Source organism: Adiantum capillus-veneris, chromosome 28, assembly GCF_014529385.1.
Source record: "Adiantum capillus-veneris isolate H3 chromosome 28, ASM1452938v2, whole genome shotgun sequence".
Lineage (NCBI taxonomy): Eukaryota > Viridiplantae > Streptophyta > Polypodiopsida > Polypodiales > Pteridaceae > Adiantum > Adiantum capillus-veneris.
In genome coordinates, this window is record NC_140958.1 from 89,162,452 (window position 1) to 89,186,585 (window position 24,134).

Below are 24,134 nucleotides of genomic sequence, written 5' to 3' on the forward strand. Positions count from 1 at the left end.
ACGAGATCATCCCCTTTCATGTATAAGACATCACCAATCAATTTGTACCTATATGCTCTACGCACAAAGCCATACTTCTTAGACTTCTCCTTTGGAATGATTCCTGTTAGAAAAAACTCCTCTTCTTGAGCCAAACTTTCCCGGTCATGATAAAGAGGTAAAGTGGTCCTCAACACAAATAGCTCCCCAATCATGCCTTGAGCTGCTTCATGTGCCTCTCCATTTAGAGCACGTTCAATGTGTCTGATGATCCATGCTTCGAACTTTTTTAATAGGCCTTTAATTCTGAAACACATTTCCTTCAATGAGCTGTTCTTGCTCTTCCACACACCTAGCACTTGCTTCACCACTAACAAGGCATCACATTTTATGCTCAACCTTCTAACCCCATGCTTCAAACAAATGTGTAATCCAGCTTCCAACGTAGCATATTCAGCCTCATTGTTACTATGCGCATCCAACTTGAACCCTCTCTTGCATACTAGCTTCCCCTCTGGATCATAAAGTGCTATACCCCCTGAAGCTACATCATGGCTCTTTCTGTATGAACCATCAAAGAACAACACATGTGCATTGCTGATTTGTGGCACTTCTTCAAGTACCTTTCTCACCACCTCTTCCTTAACAATAAGGGGATTCTCCTTGTAGGTCAGCAAATCAGCTAGGGTAGCCCTTGTACTATCTTCCACTAGAAAAGAGAACTCAAAATCTTGCAGCTCAATTACCATTAATTAACTGTGGCAAAAAGGCATAACTCGTCAAGAAAACAAAAGGTCGTGGTAGCAAATAATGACGAAATCTTCGACAAGCAAATATTACACTAGCCATCACTAGCTCTACTTCTGAGAACTTTCTCTCCGCTACCAACTTCACTCGGCTTGCACAATACACTGGCCTCATATAATGGTTGCCCTTCCCCTTTTGCAATAGCGTGGCTCCAATGGCATCATCCCCTACTGAGGGATTTATATAAAAAACTTTCTCCCAATCAGGAGCCTGCATGGCTGACAACCCCCCTAACACCTCTTTCACCTCTTGAAACACTTCTTCACACTTGTCATGCCATTGCAATGGATCATGCTTTGCCACTTGTTGTAATGGATAAAGAATCTGAGAAGACAATGGAATAAACCTTGCCATGTACTTCACTTTGTGTATAAAGGTTGCCAATTGCTTCGTACTCGTAGGTGATGGAAGAAGAATAATAGACTTAACCTTGTCTGGATCAGCCTCAATGCCATTTTCTGACACCATGTGGCCCAATTAACTTCACCCTTGACTGTGCTAGATGACATTTCTTTGGATTTAGTTGTCCTCCACATTCATCATATCAAGCCAATACCATCTACAGCTTCTCATGGTGTTCAACCCTACTGCTGTAGACACAGAAGTCATCCATGAAAGCTTTAACACAACTACCAATGAATGGTTCCAATACCCAATTTTCTCTCTCTTGATAGAAGGAAGATCCATTTGACAACCCAAATGGCAATACTGTGTAGCAATAGCAGCCCCATGGCGTAATAAAAGTGGTCTTTGTGCGGTCTTTAAGAGCAATCTTCAATTGAAAATAGCCTGAAAAACCATCACACACACTGTACCTCTCATAACCTGCCACTGAATCCAAGATCTGATCGATGAATGGAAGAGGATATGGGTTCTTCTTAGTGGCTGCATTTAAGGGTTTAAAATCTACACAAATTCTCCACTTCCCATCCTTCTTTGGACTGACTACAATTGGACTCACCCATTTTGTGGTCTCCATAGGGACTATGAACCCTGCCTTCAACAACTTGTCCACCTCTTCTCGCAAGGCTTCCATTTGCTCTTGACCCATCCTTCTTAGCCTTTGCCGCATTGGCTTAGCACCTTCTTTCAGCTCTATATGCATCTCTTCGCCCTTGAACCCTCTGATCTCTTCATATGAAGTAATGAACAAATCAGGAAAACTAGCCAGCATGTGCAAATATATATCCTTCTCCATAGCTGAGAGGTCTCCACTGATCATTTGTGTCATCAATTCCTGCTTCTTTGACAACTCAACCTTGGTTTGCATCAACCCTTCAATCACTTCATAAGGCCCTTCACTTTCATCTTCAACCTCATTCGCAATTGCAACTAAACCAAACTCCTGGATTTCTTTGTCCATCAAAAGAAATGCAACATCAACATCCTCATCGATGCTGGTAGTGCTATCACTATCCTCATCTGTCACCGTGGAAGAGTCTTTATCACTAGACTCATCCTCATCTTCATAAAGCTCCTCTAATCGTTTCCTTGTGTCCATATTATAAAGCTTCTTGGTACCTGTCTTTCCATAGAGGCTAATCGTACCATGTCGCCAATCTTGAACAGCTCCCACTGCACGTAACCATGGTCTGACCACCATAATAGGATATGCTCCCAACTCTGCTGGCATCACATGAAAATCAACCACTACCTTTGCATCATATGCCTCCACTTCTAAGCTCTTTACAACACCCAAGCATTTTACTTTTTGATGGTTTGCCAATCTAATCCAAAAACCTGACACCCCAACCACTGTGAGACCCATCTTCTCAATGCATGAGTGTGTTATGACGCATATTTGGGCTCCGCCATCCACATAACCTTGTTCCAAATTTTTCCTTTTATGCCACACATCTACTATTGGACAAATGTCTGGTAGCTCATCCATTGCCAACACCTTTACTGAACCTCTCTCTGGCTCTTTCTCATTGGGTTAACCATCCTCTTCCACTGTCGCTTTAGCTTAGGCACCATCCCTATAAGCTGCCCAAAAGTAACATCTGCCTTCCTGCTCGTCAGATCCTCCTTCAAGTCATAGCTTAATTGCCCATCCCCTAGTGGAAAATCTGAAACATGAAACTTTCGACGAGATCTCCTTTTCCTCTTGGCCTTGACATCCTCGCCTTCATGGCTCTTTCCTTTCTTCTTACTAGGACCTGGGGCACTTCTTCCTTCCTTATCCTCTATGGTCCTCTTCCCAATAGGCATCACTAATGTATCCTCTAGCTTTGATGCCTACACTTAGCACTTTTGTCTTTCCCTTTTCCTCTTGGGTTAATCCATTGGTTCCTTCATCTCCCTTAATTTCGATGCCATAATCATTTGACCTAGTTAACACCTGTCTTGGCAATGGATACATGTCTCCCCCCATCCTTGGTGGCTTATCACATTGCAGGCTGATGTGACCCAACTCTCCACAATTATAACATGTGGGCGTCTGCCTCCAAAACCTACCATTGCTTTGTCCAACACCATTCCTAGGCCTTTCTTCACCTCCTGGCTGATTTGCAAACCTCCCTCAACCTCGATTATTTCCCACTTGACCTAGCATGTTTAGGCTGAGATTCTTCATTAAATCTACCATTTGCCTCATGTCTTGCCTTAACCCATCATCTTGCACTGCTATAGTGACCACTGCTGGCATAACCTGAGTAATAACAGGAACCACTGGTTCGTGATGGACCCCTGGCATGCGACCTTGTAACGAGTCCATAGGCTGAAATTCAGACCTCATGGGCAAAGACTCCACCCCTAAATCGCTCATTTTCCTCAGCTTCCACTCTTTGTTCCTTGCTACCTCTAGTGCATCTTCATATGTCCTAGGCTTCTTTAGCTCCACTCTCCAACGTATATTCTCCCAAAGACCAGCCAAGAACCTGTCCTTCTTCATCATGTCAGGCGGGGGTACCTGTGGTGCTAAGGCCTTGCACATTCGCTCCCATGCCAATGAAAACTTACGTATGTACGCATCTACTGGCTCACCTTCCTTTTGCACCAAAGCCTGTACTTCTTGCCACACTTTGTCAGGATCTTCTATCTTCACAAACTCCACTTCCAACCCATGTCGTAGATTGTCCCAACTCAACCTTACAGGTGGATCAGCCACACGCAACTTCTCTTCAAATGCTTTAGACCAAACTCATGCATCGCTCTTCAAACAAATTTGGAGAAGGCGTAACATCTGCGCAGGGTCATGAATCTGGTTGCTAATGCAGGCAACCTCCATCTTTTCTAAAAATTCTTCCACATCTTCATCACTTCTTCCATGAAACTCCGGATAAGAGAAATCCATGGCTACCCAAGTTATAATGCTTTGAGAACCCCTTCGAACACACGTGCAAGAACCCAAAACTTCTCACTACCCAATCCCCAGAAACTTCAATGGAGCTAAACTTTAGATAAGGACAAACACATGCACATCAAATGAGTTTTCATAGTTAATCATTGGAATTACAACAGGCAAAGGACATTCTAGGATCTCTCTCAATCTTCTTGGCCCGAACATGAAGACTATGCGCTGCTGGAAAAAGATCTTCCTGGACACATGAACATTTATCTGGATTCTTTGAGTTAAATGAAAAGGAGTGAATTGAGGGCCATTTTGATCATCCATTAAAGCCAACCATGAAGCTCCCAAGAAGGCACACCTGACTTAACCTCTGATTTTGCCAAAATTTCAGCAGCATAACAACATAAATGGCTCAAAAGACCAAGAAACCAGCCATCATAACTTGGAAAAATTTTGACAGAGTTTCCCCAGAAGTAGAGCAATAGGAACCCAAAATATAGACTGTATATATATGCATAAACTGTCAACAATAGAACCCGAGCATCAAATAGGACTCACTAGTACATAGCCTATGGCGAGGTCACGAAAAGGGTGCTCCAGCTACCTGTATCACCGAAAGGATATCCACATTTGAGAATCCCCCAGCTCAATAAAAACCTCACGCTATCGACCCTCACACGAAGGCTAATGCAAATCGCGTATAGTCAAGTCTCAGAAATGACTATCTTCCAGACCAAGTCTCAGAAATGGCTGGGACTGCCAAATATAACCAAGTATGGCTCCACAAATGCGTACAATGGCAGTTTCCACAAGTAACGTACAATCCAGCAGACAATGCGCTCAAACAGGCGCCAAGTGATGCATACCCACAACAACTGCAAGTGACATCACTGCTAGTATATCACTGTACTCCAGCTACCTGTACCTGTGTGAATCATCTGTACCTGTACCTGTCCCTATAACCTATAACCTGTAGTTTGCAACCTGTAATCCCGAATCTCGAAGCTTGAAGCTCGAAGCAGAAGGTACTCGAAGAAGATTCTCAGTGGGGGCACCAAAAGAATGTGAGCGGGATGGAAACACACACAACGCCTCTATAATGACCCGACACACACTCTTGGGATAATACACACACACACACACACACACACACACACACACATTATGGGGCACCACTCGGCTTACACAACCAGCCTGGCCGGGACAGGAAACACACAGACGGAGTGAGAAGAGAGAGATTTCCCACTTGCCCACTCAACACTCACACATACACACTCACACACACACACTCTCAATTCAGCTCAAAGGAGGCAAATTTCTGTTGTTTAGACTCAATGAAGCTCAGCCCAACACCAATGGGGCAAATAGTTTACACAGTATTAAGGAAATACACCAGATACAACCACAAAGTTAAGCAGAGGCTTCACTCACCGGAGAAGATTACACAGAAAAATAGAAGAAAATATGTGAAGAATTTGGCAAAATGGACAGCGCCATTGCGTTCGGAACGCCCAAAAACCCCACCCTACAATGTCACAGTGCTCAAATCCGACCTCGGATGAGCAGTTTAGGGCCAAAAAATGCTCCAAAAACAGCAAAAACACACTTGTGGTTGTTCCTCCTCTCTTCTCCACGTTTTTTCTGGTCTTCTCTCAGTTTTTTTCAGTTCCCACACTTAGCTTTATTAGTTGGGCACCCGTGACCTTTTAGATGACCTCAAACGGACCCTGAACAAGCCAAAAACTGACCTCGCAGTGCATAGTTGTCACCTTTTTACATCATCCGCACACCTGGCACTCGGTTTTTCCAAATAATGTATCCTGCAACCACGTGAAGTGGCTCCAAAAAGTGGTCCTCATGATGACTTTTCTGCATAATTATCACAAGAAAACACCCACATCGTGTCCATACTTCTCCGCGTGCAAGTATTGACCCCGTTCAACCTCCTGACGCCACTCGATGCCATCTGACGCACCTGCTTACCTCATGTCGTCAGCCCGCAGATAGCTTTCTCGAGAAGTTTTACGCGCTACCAACTCCTTCTTATTGTAGAAAAAAACACAGTGGTACTGGTAATAGTGAAAATCAATGCACTATGTACACCCTGTCCTACCTGTACACATGTTGGCCCCACGTAACCACTTGGCTATGGGAAATGGGCAAACCTTTATTTGATGCACCATGCATGTATATGTTCATATGCACAATCCCTTGCTCCAAAAAACTCCTGACAAGGGTATCTTATTAAGTTTAAGAACTATCCTTTTGAAGATGCTAAATGGATGCAAGGTATATAATTAAAGGATAACCTAAATCTTGTCAATGCTTACAATGCTTCCCTAGAGTAAGAAAATGTAAAAATGTTTAAAATGAACAAAGTTTTTAAGACTCTCTTTTTCTTTATTGTGCACAAATGTTAAGAATTATGCATGCTTAGGATCAAGTTTGTGGAGACGATGTCTTCCAAACACCAAGTAGAGCTTGTCATTCTACTATGGAAGATTGGTAGGACTAATGCGTAGACATGCTTGCAGAAGCTTAGGCTCTCAAGCGCCAAATGGATTAGTCATCCATTCTCAAACGATGTCATAGGCTAAAATAGGGATCCTCTACCCGCTAGAAAAAGGACTAATGAGTAGGCTTTATCTTCTCTACCCCATAGTCGAGGACAACTATGATTTCAAGAGAGAGGTAATGTCATAATAACTAATGTCTAGAATTCTCCTCAATGATTTTATCATGTTAAACTGATCATTTAATATGGGGAAGTACAATGGGAGAAAAAGCTAGAATATTGGTTAGATTGGCAGACCGATCATAGTAGGGATCCAAAGGGGAGGCCATTTGCAAAAAAGAAATGTGCATCAATGGGCTTCAAAGACCCTAAGGCTCAGCCCATTAAGACTTCCAATATGCTAAGGTTCCAAAATTCAAAGGTTATGTTATAATAATCATAGTTTTAAGCTGTCGTCGATTGTGTGTGAGAGAGAAAGAGAGAGAGCATGAGCTTCATCTTGGCACTACTCCCCGCTCTCTCATCGCATTGGAGAACCAAAAACACCATCGTGCTAGGCTTGACAAGAGCTATGCGACGATGCTAAGCATTCCTCGCGGAACGGAGCGAACACGCTCGCGCATCTACGAGCTATTTGTGTCCATAAGTATATCTAACAATGTTCATTTTTTGCGTGCAAGTAGTCGTTAGGATCGGGGCGACATATGCTATGCATAGATACTCGTAGATTTTAGTTTCAGGCACTTCCAAAATACTTCTCTTTCATACACATTTTTGCACATGGTTTTAGAGCTAGGGTTGTGAGTGTAGAGGATTAGGGACAGGTGTATCCTAGTGAGGGGATGGTGTTCCTTAAGTTTCGTATGATTCTGGCATGATTTGGTGAGTTTCCTCCGTTTGTGTCCATGTGGGTTGGTGGTGTAGTTGAGAGTAGTAAGATTCTAGATTGTTGTTTAGCTATCTTTCTAGAGTGTTGTATGTGTGGGATGGTCTCAGCCTGACAAGCTAAAGAGATTGCCTTTGTGCGCCTATCGTGTCATATGTGTCCTCGATTGACATTATGTTGATCTAGGTTGTGCTGCATACACTTTATAAGTGGTGTGATTCGCTCCCGCAACAATGGCCTATCAACTAAAGTTTTCCACTCATTGGCTCATACACAATTTCATGTGAGCCTACTTAAGCCTTACAAAGGAGATCCACCAAGAGAACCAGTAATTGAGGACCCTCTAGAGATCAAAGATCAAGAAGAAGTGCTCCAACCTAAATCCATTCTTCAACACAAAGACAAGGTACTACGACATGGTAAGATTATCCGACAATATCTTACTAAATTCAAAAATTATCCTTTTGAAGATGCTAGATGGATGCAAGGAACACAGCTTAAGGATCATATGAACCTTGTTAATGCTTACCATGCTACATTAGAGTAAGCAAACGTAAATGCCTTTCAAGTAAACAATGTTTATGTCTTATAAGACTAGTTCTCTTTATTGTACACAAATTCAAGTAGTATGCATGCTTAGAATCATGTTTGTGATGACAACGTCTCCCAAGTATCTCCCAAGTATAATTTGTCACTCTACTTTGCGATAATGATTATGGACTAAAGAGCATACATACTTGCGGTAGCTGAGTCTCTCAAACACCAAATGGACACCAAATGGATTAGTCATCCGTTTTGGAATGACTTCGTATTATAAAAAGGGATCCTCTACCGGCTAAGAAACATAGACTAATGACTAGGGCTTTACCTTCTCTACCTCATAATCGAGGACGACTATGATTTCAAGAGAGAGGTAATGCCATAAAATCCAATATATAACTTTACCAAATGATTTTCTCATGTTAAACTGACATTTAATATGGGAAGATAAAAGGGGAATAATAGCTATAACATATATATGTGATGTTAGATCTACCGCAAGATGGGGTCAAAAGGAGAAATGGTTACATCTCAAAAGAGGCTCAAAAGGAGATGGTCTATTGAAGAACAATGTGCAAATAATGGAGCTTAAAATACCTTAGGTTTAGCTTCATTAAAGACCTCCAAAGGCTAGTTCTACAAGTCCTTAGACCTAGGACCTTTAGGTACTTTAGACCTTATGCAAGATAGGAATGTTCTTGAGGCTCTTGAGGTGCTTAGTGACTAAGGTTCTTAAGGTGCTTGATGACTAAGATGCTTAAGGTGCTTGAAGTGTTCAAGTCAAATATGATGCCTACAAAGGAGGGGGTGATCCGAAAAGGTAGGGGATGAGAGAGAACACACTCTCACACTCTCAAGAGCCACATTTTTTACAAGAGATGTAAAGGACACATGTCGAGCTCCTAGCCATGTTTCCCTCATAGTGTGCATGAATCCTATTGGATGGCCTTTAGGTAGGTCCAATGAGAATCTAGATTCAATTAGATAATTCATTGATCTCTCTCTCTCTCTCTCTCTCTCTCTCTCTCTCTCTCTCTCTCTCTCTCACACACACACACACACACACACACACACAAAAGGGGAAACGAGGACACTTGTCCAAATTCCACCTCTATTGCTAGTTATGATTAAAGCCTATGATTGGATAGGCCTTGGCATGGGCCAATAGGGTGCAAGCTAGTGCTAAGGGAGGCAGGGGTCGACTAAAGTGAGATGGGGGTTTCCTTTTTGGGGATACACTCTCACACACTCACACATTCTCTCTCATGTATTGAGCAAGAACTCCATCTCCTTCTCCAATCTTGAGAAGTAGAGAGCCTACACCAACACCTCTTGGCTATGGAATGCAAATCCAACCAAGAGTCAAGCTTCAAAGCAATGCTTACCATCTTCTTCTTCTCCATTACTATGCTATGCTATGCTCTAAGAGTAATGATATGTGAGGAGGCTACTTCTTTCTTGTAAGGATACATCTTCTTCTCTTCCCTTCCCTCACTCCCTTCTAGCTCTCTTCACCTTTGAAGGTGTTTAAGGTCTTGGGATTGAGGCTGGGGACAAGTTCATGTTTATTGCAAGTTAATTACGAGCATAACATTGATGCATAAATCTTACCATCTTCATTTCATCAACAAGGTTACAAGAAACACAAAGAATGTATTGTCCAAGTCTCTCTTTATGGGAGAACCTATGATACAAAAGCCTTTTGGAGGGGGGATTGGCTCCAAGTAAATCCGGTCCTCAATTGTTGTCAATTTCTCTAATTATCTCTCTCTCTTTTGCAAGTATTCTTCATGCCAAGCTAACTAGGTATAATGTTTATTTTTCTATATTCAATCAAGTACTCACCCTATGTTCATTAAGAATTCTCTTAAGGAAATGCTCACTACAGTCACTTTAATTCCGTTACAATCAATGTTATTAGCCTTATTCCATTACATGTAGTTGTGTTAGGCAGGACCACAAAGAAATAAGCAAGTAGTAAGCAATAATTTTTAGGAAGAGTTTTTTTTAGAGATTCTATATTCATACGCTTATGTTTCTATCATCAATGCAAATGGCATTTGAGTCTTTCAGTACATGAGAGAGAGAGAGAGAGAGAGAGAGAGAGAGAGAGAGAGAGAGAGAGAGAGAGAGGATGTATTAGAGCTCAAATTTTTTCATTGCCAGGAGGGAGCCCAAATCGCTTTAGTCTAGTAGGGACTAGAAGTTTCTCTTGTATCAACCCTTTATTAGTCTTTAAATTTTCCATTTAGTGTTAGTGTGCAGCTTTAGAGTAACTTCAATTTGGGAAAGAAGTTATTCCTTCAATTAATTGAACCATTCCTCTTGATCATGAGGGTATGCTATTAGCATAGTTCCATAAGAAGGTCACATGATGCATAGTTTTCAATTACTTTTCAAATAACAATGCATAATTATGGTCACAGGCTTTATAGCTATGAGTATAGTAGAACTATGTTAGGGGGTTTCACAACTAAGACAAAATCAACATACTTGCACTAGTAACTCCTTCCTTACTTTGATGAGGATGGTTACTGAACTTTTAGTGTATATGGACCAATCAGAGTTAAGAAGGTAACAACAACTAGAAGATATCACCTATAGTATGCACACAGCTAACCTCCAAGTGGCAACGGTTGATGCAAAATAATATGATGCAAGTCAAAGCGCACGACCATGGCATTGAGCAATGCTACTCTTTGTAATTAATGCAAGGCATAGTCACCTAGTTATCATTTGTGGATATCTAGGTCTCACTTGACCATCACCTAAACAACCACCACCATAAATGACTACGAGTAACCCAAAGCAAAGTGAAGGTTGTGTGCACAAGTTCTATAGGGGTTATATGGAAGGAGTGCTCCACTATGCATCAAGATGTGCCATATATCGCATTTGGAATTTCCCCCTTGAGAGTCATCTACTTCCTTCTCTATAAAAGTTTAAATTTTAGTGTTAACAAGCTCACTCCCTTAGCTTCGATGTAACAATCTCTAGTACTTCCGTTCCTTTCCAAATTTTGCAAGAGGATAGCTTTCCATGGATAGGCATATCCCTATCTTTGGTCCTCTTACTGCCATAAGATTATGTTGATGTTGGAAGGTATAATGTTTGAGATCAAGGTTATTCCTTGAAAGAGCAATTTGAGCCCACTGAGTCCATTGATGTTTTGAGAGCACAAGTGAAGTTTGGAGGTCGTAAAAATAGATGATGGTGTAGAAGACTTACATGTGAAGTTGAAGGCCATATAAATTGACAGAGAATGTGATTTCTTGCTTTATCATATGAGATCCATCTATTTTACAACATGTATATATTCAAGGTGCTTTGCTAGATGTCGCTTGATTTTGTATTAGCTCAAAAAGCCTTGCTCTGAGTTTGTGATTCTTTGCCATATAGCACTTGAAACCTCACAAAGATAATTATGAAGGTAGTTGAATTGGAAAATTATGCCAAAATTAGACTTTTTTGGCATAGTTTAGGATGAAAGATCATTTGCAAGCACAAGGTTATTGGTGGATCTATATCCTATCCATATGCCCAAAAAATGCCAAGTTATTTTCAGCTTGTAACACAACTTTGTGGATATAGAATTCTTCAAAAACCAATTCACAACTCTTTCAATATTTCTAGAAATTTACTCGGTTAGCAAGATATAAAGTGTCCTATTACCAATCTAGTGTTTAAATTTTTTGTGGCTTGCCGTTGGAGTGGCTTTTGGTCCTTGTACAAAGGAGACTCTGTCAAAATTTCAGCAAAAGGGCTTAATGTAAAAAGCTCAAAATAGTCATCACAATTGAGAAAGAGCAAAAATAAAAGCTTTAAAAAAATTCCATGTTTAAATAAAAACATATTTTTTTAATTCAATGGCATAATACTCATTTTAAGTTTTGTTGTCGAGTCATAGTATTGACAGGTACATATGAGGATCTACACTAAGGAACCATGCATGGTAAAAGTCTTCCCTCACTCAAAATTACTTGGATTTTGCAAGTTCTCCATGGGTGTGCATAACAAGCTATGTTAAAGCTCATCTAGAGGCTACAAAATTTTGGAGCGATATGCAATAGTGCTTGTAAGCATGTCTTTAGTTGGACTTATCCAATCTTTGAATTCACAATGGTATCAATTGTTTTGGTACCTTAAGTTATGCTTAGACAAGTATACAAATTTTCCCGTTTACGTAGTGTATAAATTTCATCATGGTGTCCATTCGCCCACCTGTTTAGTGCAGATTTGTTCATTTAAGAAACACGACCACAAATGCAAATATGTTGGTTTAGATAGCATTAGTGCATATTGAAGCATGACCATAAAGATAGATTCACTAGTTTAAGCTGAATAAGTGTAGATCCGTTGGTTTAGGTAGTGCAAGTGCACACTCGTCGACTTGAGTAGCACGCCCAATATGTGTCGACTTGGCAGTTTAGGAAACACAAATTTTCAAATCATATTGCTATGGCTAGCCATGGTTTTATGATGAAATTGATTCGTATTATATTGATATAGATTTGGAACTTTGGTTTATGACACTCTAAAGGATACGATGATGACAACATTTATGAATTTGGACTTGGTATTGATGGATCTTGGATGTTGAATGATGACCAATGATATCATGACACATCAGGATATGACACATGCTACTTATTCAAGTGGTATGCAATACTAGAATATGCAGTATGTGGACAACTGAAGGCATAATTAGACCGTTCAACTTTGTATGTAGCTTTAACCACTATTTTTGACAAGTTATGACTTGTAGGATAATAATATGGCAGCGAAGGACACTTGATTCTTTAACGAGGAGAGGTATGTAATGGTATTTAATTATGGTGCATTAACATTTTTTTATTATATGGCTGATAGGTGGGAAGTAGCTTAGACCACTAGATTATCTATTGATGGATATTAGATGCTCACATATAAAGTCTCCATTGATAAAGTCTCCCTCTATTCTTGTTAGATTTAAGGAATTCATAGATAGGCTCACACGGGTTCATCAAGAGTTCTTGAAGCCTTTCTTTGGTAAATGTGTGCCCTATCTTCCATGAATCCCTAAGAGTGGGTTGTTGAGAAGCCTTCTCTATAATCTTATCAATTTTCTTTGGTAGAGATACTGCTACAAGTCTAATCCTCTTTGGTACCATTTTGTATATTAAACTACATCTCATTTTCTTACAAATCCCCTTTAAATTTCATAATAACTTCCACTGAATTTACCTTTACACAACCAATTTTAGTCTGAGAATTTGATTGAGCAAAAACATCAAGTTTATCCATTATATCCACAAATGAGACTTCTTCAAAAACCTCTTAGAAAATCCCATCTAGATCTAGCTCTCATTTAATTTCCTGCAAGATATTGAACCTTTAGAATTTAACCACCACTATAGTCATGCTTTAAAATGGCACTTTTAAAAAAATCCAATATATCATAGATTTCTTTGGCAGACTTAATAAAGGATGATCCCAATGTACCTTGCATAATCTACACATATAGTCAAAAAGTGAAGAACTCTCTTATCATTTCTACTTCAAATTCTAGCATAAGAATATCCATCATCTTTGTTTCCATCCACAACACTGCAATAAAAGGTTGACCTAAAATGAGAGGATATGTAGAATGTTCTCTTATAAAGAATTTTTTTATATCATTCACATCCCCAATTGTAACTTTAACATTTGGGTATGATCCATAGACATCTTTTGGGAAGAGAATTAGTAGCCTATATCCGACCACCGTGATCCTTATCACTTGGCAGTTTGCCTTTCAAATATGAGCTCTCTGATATAAGGGTAGCTCTGAACCGTGATTAGGTAGAGCAACACCCTATGGTTAAGAGTTGGAAATAAATTCCATGTATATTATGATGATGAAGCTAATTAAAAGGGATCTTTTTGGCCTTATGCATAAAGCCTATTTAGAAGAGAAAGGTTACCTATCAGAGATTATGCCAAGTGGGAAATTGTATCAGGCATACAAATGGTTGGGAGGATCCTACTAATTCTTCTCAAGATACACTTATATTGGTAGCTTGTAAGTCTTAAAACAATGAGGCAATTGTCAAAGAGAAGTGGAAAGGGGAAGAATACATTGTAGGAACATCAAGAAAGAGAAACTAGATCTAGTAATAAGAAGAAGGGGAGCCGAATCTAATTGTGTCTTTGGTCTCACTAGATATTTCAATAGAGGAGGCCCAAAAAGAGAAGGAGCAAGGTAAACTAGTAGATGTATGTTAAAGTCTAGCAGTGAGTAGAGCACATATACTTAAAAAATGCTGGAGGAGAGTATTCTTAACAACAAGGTAGAATTTACTTTAGGTAAAGTATTGGGCATTGCTAAAGCACGAATTTGATGAGCTGTCTATTTATTATTTGATGTTGGTGAGTTGACAAATCTGCAAGTAACAGTGTGTCCTCTGACATTCTGCCTGCTGACTTGTCATACATCCAATGATTGGTTGTGACATTCCTTGATTTAATGTATCCTAGATGTATGGCTGGGATCTGCATCCCCCCTCCCCTGGACCTTGACGATGAGATGATAGACAATACAAAGAGGAAGCGATAGATACCATATGGTCCCTGGAATAAACCCATGAGGAATCTACGTTTACAAAGACTTCAACAATGAATTGAAGCCATTTTAAAAAGTATTGATAAAGAGGACTACGAACATAAAGAATTGGAAAGTATTTTTTATAATAACCAATTTCCTTAGCAAGTAAAACATGCAAGATTCCATGAAGATGAGATAACATGTAAACATGCACAATTTCAAAAAGTCATTTTACAAGGAATCAATGGGGTAGGACTACCACTGAGACTTTGGCTAAGGTGGGTGACTTTGATGAGCCTTAGTTAGGAAATGGAGCGGGTTCTCCGAAGTGAGTTGGAGCAAGTTTATTTTACAATCCACTCCTCCACCAAGTTGCCACCAAATTCTAGCTCCTCTTGTCCCCTTCCACCACCAACAGCCAACTTCTCCATCCGCCTCCATCCTCCCCCTACCACCACCCCCACAACCCCCTCTCCTCCCCCACCACAGTCTCCCATGGGTGATCGTGGGCACCCTCTACCCTCCTTAAACTATTCTCTCCTAGTTGGTCCCCCCCCACGACCCCCTACCAATTATAACATTCATTCTTTCCCTACTTTGCACCCCCTGCTCAAACAAACTCACACTCAAATCTTGTGTTACTCTCTCAACTGGCCCCACAATCTCCTCGCTCCTCGTATCCCGTCAAGCATCCTTGTGTGTCAGTGTCTCACCATCTCCCTTCACCCTCCCCTTCACAACCCCCCAAGTGACTTCACTCACCCCTCTACCCTCTATTTTTTCCTTTCATCTCTCTCTCTCTCTCTCTCCTTCCTTCCTTCCGATCCCTCCCCCTTTCTCTCTTCTCTCTCTACCTCATCTCCTTGTAATATTTACCAAAGACCTATCTTTCGATTCTTTTTATTGGTTAAATTTGTAAAATTTTGAGTAGATCTTGAAAAACCTTTCAAATTTGTGTGTGTGTATGCGCGCACAAGCGCGCATGTGTGTGCGTGTGTGTGTGTCAAAAACCCTTCTATATGAGAAACACACACTTAACAAGACTAGACATTTTGACAAATTCAGCTTTTGAAAATGACAAGAGAATAGAAAATACATCAGAGGAGCCTGTTTGTTGGTGCTTGCCACCATCCAAACCGTTAAAAAGTTTATTAGAATTTGGGAAGACGATTGTTATCCCCTCTCATACTCCCTCTTTAGGGGAAGCTCTTTAGGTTTTCATGGGATAAACGGCCTAGTCCGATAGGGTTAATACACTATTGGGTGGCTAGGTTTTTCCGAGGTAGCCAATTTTCTAACCGTTCCTATCATGGCTACATTGACTCTTGAATTTTTGAGTTTGTCACGTATTTGCTATCCTTTGGTAGGGTTTGGATGACTAGTGTTGGGAAAAAATCAAGTTCACAAACATACAAAATTCTCTTTCGGATAGATTCAAAGAGGAATTGTTCTAAAATAACCCGCAGTTTTTGCAATTTAGCACTATTTTCTTCAATTTTCAAAGCGAATTTTCTCCTTTTCTCCCTCCCTTCAAGCAGTTGTTATGATTTTTCAACCGGCTCAAGGATAAGCCGAGGCACACTTTTCCCGAACACTGCTTCTTAGTATTGTAGGCATGTCAAACACTTCATTATTATCACAAATTCTATGTTTTATAATATGGATGATAGTCATTCATTAGCCATGCTTATGGTAAACTTGAAAAATTTCTATAATGTCTACACTACTCTGCTTTTTTCAAAAAAAAAATCACCTCTTATTCCTGCGCTATGCGGCTTCACATGAAGGTACCTTTTAGGAGCAAGAATAATAAAGACAAAAAAACAAGATAAGGTCTTTCAGTTTATAGTAAAATACCTTTTTCTAATTAAATAAAATTTTACAAAAAAAAATTGTAAAAGATTTTTTTTCTCTTAAAAAACCAAAAAAAAAAAAACTTATTCCCACGACATGCTGCTTCATAGGAGTAAAGTGTTCGAGAAGATTATAATAATAAGAGATTGACCAGATTTTTGAACCATTCCTACTTTTCATTTTGCTTTTATGATATGAACGATGATGACATACATCATCTCAATGATTAAGTTGGGTAGCTGATTAATAGAAGAACTGAAGAAGCCATGGAGAGTGGTATTGTTAGCAAAATGATTCTCTCATGCATTTTTTAGGAGCACTATTTATAGCAAATTATGGCCTTTTTTTTGTAGCAAATCGCACACATCCCGTGCGAATCAATACGAACGTTCTTATAAGCGCACAGGTTCGCTTGGCCGTCTTTGAACCCATGACCAAGGTCACAGAAGAACAAAGATTCAACCAACCAAGCTAGCTCCTTTGGACAACAAAGTATAGGTCATCAGTTTGAAAACCGGCTGTTATTGAGGGTGGTCTACACCGACGACTTTTTGTGAGCCGTCTGATCACCATAAGACACGCACGGATCTCTGCCCACCGTGATCCCACCGCACGGGGTCATTAAACACCTCGTGGCCTTGAGTACTGAGGGTCTACGTGTGCATGACGCTTTGACCTTTGTGCATGTGACTCTATTCAATGATGAGTGACACAATCATACACATAAATCTTTTTGACTTTGATAAGTGAGTATCAAACAGACTACACATGAAGAAAAGGCTTCAATGTTGTCGCAAATTCTGTCACTCATGTCAGCATCTTTTGTAATCCCACTGGCTTGCAAGGTGCAAGCATAGGAGATGGAAAAAGCCTTCCCCTAGTCTCTAGTGAATACACCACAGTACTTCCTTGTCACAACCATGTTGGGCATGCAATCAATGTGTTTTAAGTGATGACATTCCAGACAAGAAGCTCATTAAGAACTTTGTGTGCTCATGTAAAGGCATGGCCGGCCTTCAAGGTGCAAACCGAGTCTTACCATAGCCCGAGCGAGATTTCTCGAGCGAACTAAAACCCGAGCAAGAGAGGCCAGCCAACTTGTGAGTGAAGCGGCCAACTGCAAAAAGTGAGTGCGCGAAAGAAGACTACAATTCTTGAACTCTGCTTGTCAACATGAAACGCGGAGGCTCTACCACCTCGTTACAACCAATTCATTAAAAAATGTGGGCATTGTTTATGTAATGACCCAATGTGACTACATTTGCCTGGCCGCCTTCAAAAAAGTGGTGTAGCCGCATATTCTAGTGTGACATGGGCCTAAGAGTGAGTGAGTGTGTGTGTGTTAGTAGATTTTTGTGGTGTGCCAATATGCATAAAGAATTGGTCTACATGTTAAGGCAGACCATGGTAAATGGTTGGGTGGTGATATTGGCAGGTAGCATCATGCGAGGGTGTGTGTAGCTGGATGACTAAGAGTGTGTGTGACATGCTTCATTGAAGGGATCAAGGAAGGCCTTGCAATGGTGGGGTGAGAGCTGGGTGCACAACTGGCTTTGGGTGAGAGTTTCAACACTTTGCAATGGTGGGGTAATTGGGGTTGGACCCCTGCAATGCAAACTAGAGGGAAGAGGAATTGCATGTGGAAAGAGGACTGCCTACTATCTCTTGCGCATGACAGAGAGCCAAATAGAAGACGTATAGAAAATTTGCAACATAGGCTCGCCAAGCAGCACTATGTAGGCCATAGGCTGAGGAGGGAAAGAGTAGAGCAATTGGGAAGTTGTACAAAGCGCACATGACAGTGGCATTGTTAATGTGGGTCTCTCGAATTTGTGGGTGCTCTAGCGTGCTTTTGGGTTGTATTTTACGGAATCACCTCTTACACCAAGGACCACACGCCGGTGTGCGGTCCACTATCAACAACGCTAATATTTTTTTTTCCAAAACTTGACAAAATTGCTAAGGAGTCCAATGTTTCTTAATCATTAATTAGATTTTGAACTTGCCTTTAGAAAAACTGGGAGATCTACAGCAAGGATCGAACGTCGACTTGCGATGCAATAGTAGTACCAGAGCGTCGAGGCAAACAGTTTGCAGTAGGTTGTCAAGGAGTGGTATTAGAATCTCCAACAGGGCACTGTGGGGTTTGGAGAGGAGCAGTTGATGATGAGGAAGGTATTGCACTCGAAGGAGAGGCATGAAATGAGCCTCAGCATGCTAACTAGGAGGGACTGCACCACCAGTATCAAAGGGAACATAGACGAGTGTGAGAGCAAAAGGTACAAATGGATATTTAGAGATGAGGGGTGAAGGATGACTGAACTGTTGCAGTCCATGTATATTGAACCAATGAGCACCTGATATGCAACGAGTAAGTGGGAGCAAAAAGTGGAGAAGGCACTCGGGAGGAAGAGGCACAATATTAAAAGCATCAATAAAATCCAGCTTGGAGAGGAAATAACCACAATTATTGACCTAATTACTGTTAGCAGATGCATGACCATTAAGTGGGGCAAGAGAAGCTTGACAAATTAGTCCATGCATCGTGAGAAGTTGACGGAGAATTGTTGCGATCTCGGCAGCAGCAGCGGCTTCTTTGAAGACCACACCATCACTATCAAGGTTGACAGGTGTAGCAGGTATTGGATGGGAAGCAGTAAGAGCTGTGGCGCATGGTTGAAAGATGACTTCATGGGGCCTGGCTTTGGAAATTGGAGCCAAAGCAGGCTCGCAGTGATGTGGCACCTGCAGGCGAGGCTCCGAAGTTGGAGCATGAACGGTAAGTTCAGCAACAGCCGGTCGCTATGTTGGAGGAGGGAGGGCCTCCCCAAGTGATTGACTCGCAATGTTGGCGTTGTCTTTTCACTGCAGAAAGGTGCTGCACGGAACAGCAAGAGCCTCGACTGCGGCGAGGTGCTTACTGATGACAGCCTTGGCTGCAGTAGCGTCGGCTGCACATCGTGTGGCGGCGTCTCTGCCAGCAAAGGAGGAAAATTTCGTGCCATCATCTACAGAGTTGGCATCAGTGCCCGTGGCAGCACCGAGAAGAATACTGGTGTGTGCGTCATCTGTAGGATTTTCCGCATCGGCACCAGTAGAAGTATCGTCGACTGCTGAGGAAGGCTCTTCTAATGAAGTAAAAAATGTTTCCATGATGGCGTTGTCAGTTTCATCTGCAACCATCAGGGCGATCGGGACGTTGGCGCGGGTCTCTTCTGCAATAGCGACAGGTGTGTCAACAATATTGCTGGTTGCAATGCTGTACGCAACAGCATCGTTTGCTGGAGACCGGTGGGCAGCGCTATCGGCATCTGTAGGATTTGCAACAACATCTTCTTCTACAAGGCTTGTGGGTGGCTTGGCTAAAGCGTGTGCAGCATGGCATGTCGAGAGGGAAAAGTGTAAAATTGGTAGGGCCTGGGTGGGTTGAACGTCCACAGTAGGCTCTGCAGGACCGCACGCCGGCGCGCGGTCCTATGGGTAGCTGCTAGGGTCAATGATGATCAGGATGGCCCTGCAATATAGAGCTTTGTCATCGTGTACAATCTTGCCAAGAGACATAACGTCGGCACACTGGCAAGATGTGCCATGCAGACACGTTCATGTTGATGGTGAGAACAGAGCAAGGAACTCCTACCCAGGCTAATTCGCCATAGCCGGCTACACACCCACACACGCCACAATATTAAGCTAAGTCACATTTTTTTAATGGAGATTATTACAGCAAGGACCGCACGCCGGCGCGCGGTCCTATGGGTAGCTGCTAACGTTCATGTTGATGGTGAGAACAGAGCAAGGAACTCCTACCCAAGCTAATTCGCCATAGCCGGCTACACACCCACACACACCACAATATTAAGCTAAGTCACATTTTTTTATGGAGATTATTACAGCAAGGACCTCACGGCGGCGCGCGGTCCTATGGGTAGCTGCTAGGGGCATCTCCTTCTTCTCCCGCCTGCTCACCCCTTCGCTTATCTCCCATGTTCTTTTCTGCAGAATGTCCATTGTCATCGAATTCTTGACATTGTGCGCTTTCAATGACATTTGATCGTCGCCCTCTTCGCTCTTGAGTCTCTCTGTGCAAGCGCGCATGCGTCGTCATTTGTGTGTGTGTGTGTGTGTGTGTGTGTGTGTGTGTGTGTGTGTGTGTGTGTGTGTGTGTGTGTGTGTGTGTGTGTGAGAGAGAGAGAGAGAGAGAGAGAGAGAGAGAGAGAGAGAGAGAGAGCCCCTTTTAAAGCTTTAAGGCGGCCCCTTGATCTCGCTCGAGCTTTTGATATTTGGGCTTCTTCGATCAACCTTTTCTCTCAGCTCTTCCACTCGGATCTCACCATTGCTCCATCATATGAGAGAGAGAGAGAGAGAGAGAGAGTCCTACTTCAACATGCAACTTTGATACAGTGCTCGAAAAGAACTTTTTTCCAAAAAACTTGGCAAACCTACATATGTGTAACAACGGAGGTAAATTGACAAGGTTTTTACACCAAATTACACTTAATTTTTGCAAAATTTTGTAGATTTTCTCACCTTCAAAAATAAAATTTAGAGGTAAATTTCAAAATTTGTAGGTGGGATTACACTAAACCTAGGTTTTTTTCAAGCACTGCTTTGATACTCACTTTCAAATATACCATCATTTCTAGTGTGCATGCAGAGGATTGGATTCTATCATCTGCTCCTAAATCTTGCCTTGGCTCCTCGCAAAAATTGGAAAATTGCGGCTACTCTATTGAATTCCTTGCAAACATCACATCAAAGAGCGGATGAGTAAAATGCAACGTCATATAACCCAAAATCCAAACTTAAGGAGATTACATGTTTGTTGTCCGCGTGGTTCTTGCAGTAGCACTCTCTTTTGTCTCAGTCATATTTGTGTAGCGGAAAGGCAATCATAGTAGGGATCATCGGTCTGCAGGTAAGTCTATTTAATCAAATCTCTACAGAATTTTGGTGTGGAAATAGGAACTTGTTTAAGGGTGATATAGTTTCTCTTTAAAAATGGGAGAGTTACAACCTCTGTGATAGCATTAGTCGTGCCAGGTGATGCCACTTGCCGCTTTGATTAACACATGTCAAGAGGTGCAGGGAAAGTAATTGTGTAAGAACTCTAGTCTCAACTTTAGGCTCACTTTTGGTTTAATTTTTAATAGCTTCTTGATAAATATAGCTTTTCTCTTGTGATAACAAATAGAGAGAATTTGTTATAGGTCTCTTATCCCATAATTTAACTTTTTCTTTATTTTTTGAAATATTTTAGCATTTCCAAAATTAAGAATCTCACATTTTAAAAATTGACTTGTATTTTTATATATTTTAGTATCTTCAAAATTTAAGATCAGTAAAGCATTTTAGTGTTGATTTAGAACCCCAATAACCCATCTTGAGCAAGCCTGCACTCGAGAATCACTAGGGACATAACCATTTATGAACCAGAGCATAGCCACAAGCTTATCTATGTGAAGTTGTTGCGGCAGACGTGGCAATAGCCATGATTCCGAGTGTTAAGTGTAATGTCTACCTTAAAGGGGCAAAGATGAGCAATGCCCATGGTATGCAAGTCCTTGCTTAGAGATTATTAAAGCAATCATCTATTGCCTTGGCTGCTAAAAATTTGGTCGATCTCACCCATTCATCGATGGCAAAAGTGGGTTTACAAAGTTGATAGCAAAAATGGGTTTGCAAAGTCAATGTAAGATGACGTGTTTTGGGATTCTACAAAATCAAACAAGCGGATGTGTGGACTTCATTAATGATGGCTTACATGATATTAAGCACGTGGTTATCGCACCATGTTTTTCGGGTTGCAAAAAATACATCGCTTCTGGGTTGAACCCCATGGGGACGGTTATGTTTGTTTTTGCATTTACTTTGCTACACTATCCTCTATAGAGTAACTATTGAAGTCTTGAACTTTGCTACACTATCCTCTATAGAGTAACTATTGAAGTCTTGAACTTGCCTTTTTTATTTTATGTACTCACTCGGTTACTTGTTCGCTCGGAAGTACTCGCTCGAGGGTTGGGATTCCCCGTGCAAACCAAGGTGACTGCATTTGGAGAGAAGGCCTTTCATTGCATCTAGTTAAGACAGTCTAGAGCCTTTCTGGACTTTTCATGCTTTTGTGAGGGTACCACGTTTGGCATACATATGGATCAAGGCATCGTCAAGCACGACATTTCATTGAGCACCCCTTTACCAACAATGTCATCGCGTTACACAGGCTTTCAAGGTGGAGGCATAGGTAATTACATCTAGAAAGATGATTTCTCTCGACATCCAATGAAAATGGCACATTACTTCCTTACCACAGCCATGTTGGGCATATCTTGAAATCAAGAGACTGACATTTGAGACAGAAAGTTCATCAAGAACTTCATGTACTTTCATAAAGGCATAGGTCTTCAAGACGCAAGCCTAGGTGATTGCATCTACAATAACAGTATAAAGCCTTTTTGGAGAGTGAAGGTGCAAGCATAGGTGATTTCATTTGCAAAGATGCCTCCTCTTGGCATCCAAATTCAATAGCACAATACTTCCTTGCCACAGCCATGCTGGGCACATCCTGCAATCAACGTGTTTCAAGTCGCACCAGGAACGTCACCAAGACATCTATGAGCTTTTGTGAATGCATAGACCTTCAAGGTGCAAGCTTAGGTGATTGCATTTGGGTAAAGGCCTTCCCTTGAATCTGGTTTGGACACTTCTTCGAGAGGATGTCCATCAAGAAATTTCATGCTTTCGTGAGAACACCACATTTTGACACACCTATCGATCAAAGTTTTGTCAAGTATGACATCTTTCTGCAGCATCCCTTGACCAACAATGTCATTGCAAATTCTCTCATTCATGTCGGCGTCTTGCATAAGCCCACTGGTTTTCAAGGTGCAAGCATAGTGGTGGTTGCATCTAGAGAGAGGCATTCTGTCTAGCTTGACATCTTTCTCTGGCAGCCCTTGACCGGTGTCATTGCAAATTCCCTCGCTCATGTTCGCGTCTTGCATAAACCCACTGGCTTTCAAGGTACAAGCATAGGTGATTCCATCTGGAAAGATTGGCATCCACTAAAAACAGCACAGTACTTCCTTGCCACAGCCGTGTTGGGCATATCCTCCAATCAACGTGTTTCAAGTGACAATTTTTGAGACAGAAAGCTCTCCAAGATAAAGGCATAAGGCTTCAAGATGCAAGCCTAGGTGATTGCGTTTGGATAAAGGTCCTTGCTTGCATCTGATTAAAACAGCCCAAAGATTTCTTGGAGAGGATGCTCATCAACAACATTTCATGCTTTCTTGAGGGCACCACATTTGGCATACATATCAATGAAAGCATTCTCAAGCAAGACATCTTTCTCTCAATGGCATTGCTGGTCAAGCAGCCCTTGACCAGCGATGTCATCGTGAATTCTCTCATTCACGTCAGTGGCTTGCGTAAGCCCATTGGCTTTGAAGGTGCAAGCATAGGTGATTGCATCTAGAGACATGCACTCTGTCAAGCATGAGCATCTTGGCCAACAATGTCATTGTGAATACTCTCGCTCATGTCAGCACCTTGCACAAACCCACTGGCTTTCAAGGTGCAAGCATAGGTGATCATATCTGGAAAGATGCCTTCTCGTGGCATCCGATGATAACAGCAAAATACTTCCTTGCCACAACCATGTTGGCCATATCTTGCAATTCAACGCGTTTCCAGCGATAAC

General features: G+C 41.5%; 1 protein-coding gene across 1 annotated transcript; it reads right to left on the minus strand.

Annotated features, from left to right (window-relative positions):
* Window positions 1-19,297: 19,297 nt before the first annotated feature.
* On the minus strand, window positions 19,298-19,618 carry LOC147420855 (uncharacterized). Its single transcript, XM_086504195.1, has one exon. The coding sequence runs from the start codon at window positions 19,616-19,618 to the stop codon at window positions 19,298-19,300; it is 321 nt and encodes a 106-aa protein (XP_086360321.1).
* Between the last annotated feature and the right edge of the window lie 4,516 nt (window positions 19,619-24,134).

Bases quoted from the DNA above. Each gene is read 5' to 3' on its own strand.
- LOC147420855 (XM_086504195.1), bottom strand. From the start codon at position 19,618: ATGGTTGCAGATGAAACTGACAACGCCATCATGGAAACATTTTTTACT.